Source organism: Cyprinodon variegatus, unplaced genomic scaffold (assembly GCF_000732505.1).
Source record: "Cyprinodon variegatus isolate N-32 unplaced genomic scaffold, C_variegatus-1.0 Scaffold95, whole genome shotgun sequence".
NCBI classification, from domain to species: domain Eukaryota; kingdom Metazoa; phylum Chordata; class Actinopteri; order Cyprinodontiformes; family Cyprinodontidae; genus Cyprinodon; species Cyprinodon variegatus.
In genome coordinates, this window is record NW_015150548.1 from 648,071 (window position 1) to 651,373 (window position 3,303).

The following is a 3,303-nucleotide window of genomic DNA, read 5'->3' on the forward strand; positions in this document are numbered from 1 at the left end:
GCTTAAAAAAAATAAATAATGATACAAAAAAAAAAAAAACTCTTCACAGCTTTAAAAATAACCCTGGGCTTTAAATTTCCTGGCTGGTTCCCACTGTACAACATCTGGTTGTGTTAAAGAAGGATGACATTTTCTGAGCACTTTTTTCCCTCACAATGCCAGGAAAATAAACTAGTTCGGACGGACTGCTAAGCTAAAATATCACATGGGTGTTTAATTTTCAAGGCCTTAGTTTGATGGATTGTTACTGCTGTCCTCACAGCACCCCTCCATGGGAGGTGGGATTTGGAGTGTAAAAGAACTCAGTTTTTCAACAGCGACAGCCTGAAATCTTCTGCATCTCAGAAGCTAAACACATTTTATTACAGAATGTGTTTATACCTGCCAGATATGTTGCTGTAGTGCATGTATGCGGCCACCACTACGCCTGTTCGACCTCGATTTCCCTACAAAACAATAGAGAAAACAAGAAAACGAGTTAAATTTGGTAAATGCTAAACATTTTACCACAGCTTACTGTTAATGAACCATGGGAGAAGAAAAGGCAAGAGACTTAAAAATCCCAAAAGGATTTAAAAAAAAAAAAAATTGAAAAAAAAAAAAATAAAACTAAACTTTTATATATAAGATGTTTGGGTTTTTTTAAAACTTGTTGCAGCAGAAATAAATTATTTTCTGAAAAATCTACATAAGAGGAAATTGGATTATTGGCAGATTATTGGTAATATCATGTTTTTGTTTTTGGCGGGAAAAAACAAGATGTGGTTGAAAATGGACAAATTTAAACTGCTATTTCCAAAAAGCGGTAAAATATGTATTAAAAAGCATAACTGTATTGGATTTGTTTACAGTTTGGTTGGTGTTTTCTTTAAAGTGATTAAAAGGTAGTTAGCTTTTAAGTGCTAACCAGTAAGACGTGTTCCCAGGTTTTTTTTTTTGTCTAATCTGCTTTGATTTGAAGGTAGACAGGATTATTTTTGGCGGTTTTGCCGACCCAAACCAGAGTTAAATCCTTACATAACAGGAAGTAAAACAAAGATGTAACCAAACATTTGGTAACTGCGGTTCCAAACTGCTATCAGCTAGCTGATGATGCTACTATGAAAAATACATGTAGCACAATAGCTTTTTAGCAGGGCCTCATCTAAGAAAGAAAAATGCCTAAAATTAAGGAAAATTTGGTAAATAGCCTATTGGAAATGTGAGATTTAAAATTTTAAAATCCTTTATACCACATTGGTTTTGTGTGCTTTGAATCTGGTAGCAATTAATGAAGTGATTTCCCCAAAATGTCATGTGTAAGAGGTGTGTGCTGCAGGATTTTCAGGAGTTCTTTTTGTGTTTATAGGCCTACTTACTAATTGTACCAAAACCTGATATCTACAGGAAAAATTAACCTAGATTTCTACAAGTACAAAATACTATTCCAGATTTCATGTCAGATTCATTTTTATATATTTTTTTACAGGTATCCCTTCAGCTTTAATCATCACCTTGTTGTGCAGGAGCACCACATTGCGCTGATCTCCACTGAGCCACGTGTCAATGGCTTTACACATGCTGCAGATCTTGTCCAAAGCTGGTGCGTGGTGATCCGGCCAGCCAAACTCCAGAACCTGAGGAGGATTTTTATTATTCAGAAAGCAGGAGTCTGTTTAATGTCTAATTCTTATGGTTCTTATGGCTCACTCCAAACATGAGAGGCTTCTAGTTACAGAAAAACAAAACCAAAGCTGCAGAAGGGTTTGCACCTTGTGGTTTAACTTGGTTAAATCATTCCTCTGCTCACTCAGGTTGAGCACCTGAGAAAGATAAGAGAGAAAGAGTATCATGTTAAAGATCTTCATCTAGCAGTGGAATGCTTTCAGGTCCTGATTTTGCTCACCAGGTAATGTTCACCATGCTTTGACCGCAGCATTTCCGCCACCTCTTTGAGGTTGCTGATGTAGCTGCGCTCTTCAGTTGCATTGGGGAAAGAGAGGGAGATGATCCTCTCGGTGATGTAGACCAAGTCAACCTCATAGCTCTCCTCCATGGTCTGAACCACACTCTGGCTCCTGGAAGATTTAGTGGGAACAGAACTTAAAGCCAAAGTATAGATGAACTAGAGCAAGTTGTAATACAATAGAAAAATGCTCAATTATGGGGTGAAATAACCATCAGTGAATATGTATTCATCGGTGTCTGAATTTTTAAATGTAAATCAAAAAGCTTAAGGTTTTTATTGGTTTCTTGTCAACTTATAGATACAAGTGACATATGATGTTAAAAAGATTATAAATTCTATTTACAAAGGCAAAACTTTGCCAATGTACAGTTACAAATCACATATTTAAAAAATACCAATCTATGACCCAGGGCAAAGCTGTCATACTCCTTACTAGTTGCAGGTGGCAGTGAAACTGAAAGTTCTTTGAAAGCTGCTTTTAAGGGAGAAAAAGAGGAAGAAGATGAAAAAAAGAACCGTCAATTAAACATTACGCCACACATGCACTGAAGGCATGTTTTCATCATTTTCATCTACTGCAGTGTGCTTGTGATCTGACAGGGCTGCAAGTGTCCGGTTCAATCCCCACAGCCTCCACTCTGGGTTTCTGATCCAAACCCTAGACCCTATTACTTACTATAAATTATTACTGTTTAATGGCAGTTGGCAAACAACCTTCAGTTTATTTACCACCAGCACCTTGTAAGCAATGACCAGCTTCATAAGAGGTGAATTTTTGGTATGTACTTGTACATTTGTGATTTGTGAATCATACCTGTAAATTTGTGAATCGTACTTGTTAATTTGTATTTTGTTCTTGTAAATATGTGAATCATAACTGTAAATTTGTGAATCGTACTTGTTAATTTGTGAATAATACCTGTAAAATTGTGACTCTTACTTGTAAATTTGTGATTTGTACTTGTAAAGTTGTGAATCATATGTGTAAATTTGTCAATTGTATTTGTAAATTTGTGATATGTAATTGTAAATTTGTGAATCGGTCTTGTAAATTTGTGATTTGTACTTGTTAATTTGTGAATTATACCTTTAAATTTGTGATATATACTTGTAAATTTGTGATATATATACTTGTAAATTTGTGAATAATACCTTTAAATTTGTGTATCTTACTTGTAAATCTGTGACATATACTTGCGAATTTGTGAATCGTTCTTGTAAATTTGTGATTTGTACTTGTTCATTTGTGATTAATACCTTTAAATTTGTGATATATACTTGTAAATTTGTGAATAATACCTTTAAATTTGTGATATATACTTGTAAATTTGTGAATAATACCTTTAAATTTGTGA

The 3,303-nt window shown here is 34.7% G+C and overlaps 1 protein-coding gene across 1 annotated transcript in view; it reads right to left on the bottom strand.

Annotated features, from left to right (window-relative positions):
* LOC107084230 (tensin-like) overlaps nt 1-3,303 on the bottom strand; it is a 132,708-nt gene that overhangs the window by 45,906 nt on the left and 83,499 nt on the right. Inside the window, exons 7-10 of the mRNA XM_015373961.1 lie at nt 1,886-2,057; nt 1,752-1,802; nt 1,494-1,616; nt 382-446 (exon numbers count right to left, since the gene is read on the bottom strand). Coding sequence (XP_015229447.1) covers nt 382-446; nt 1,494-1,616; nt 1,752-1,802; nt 1,886-2,057 — 411 coding nt within the window. The remainder of the gene's footprint in view (nt 1-381; nt 447-1,493; nt 1,617-1,751; nt 1,803-1,885; nt 2,058-3,303) is intronic.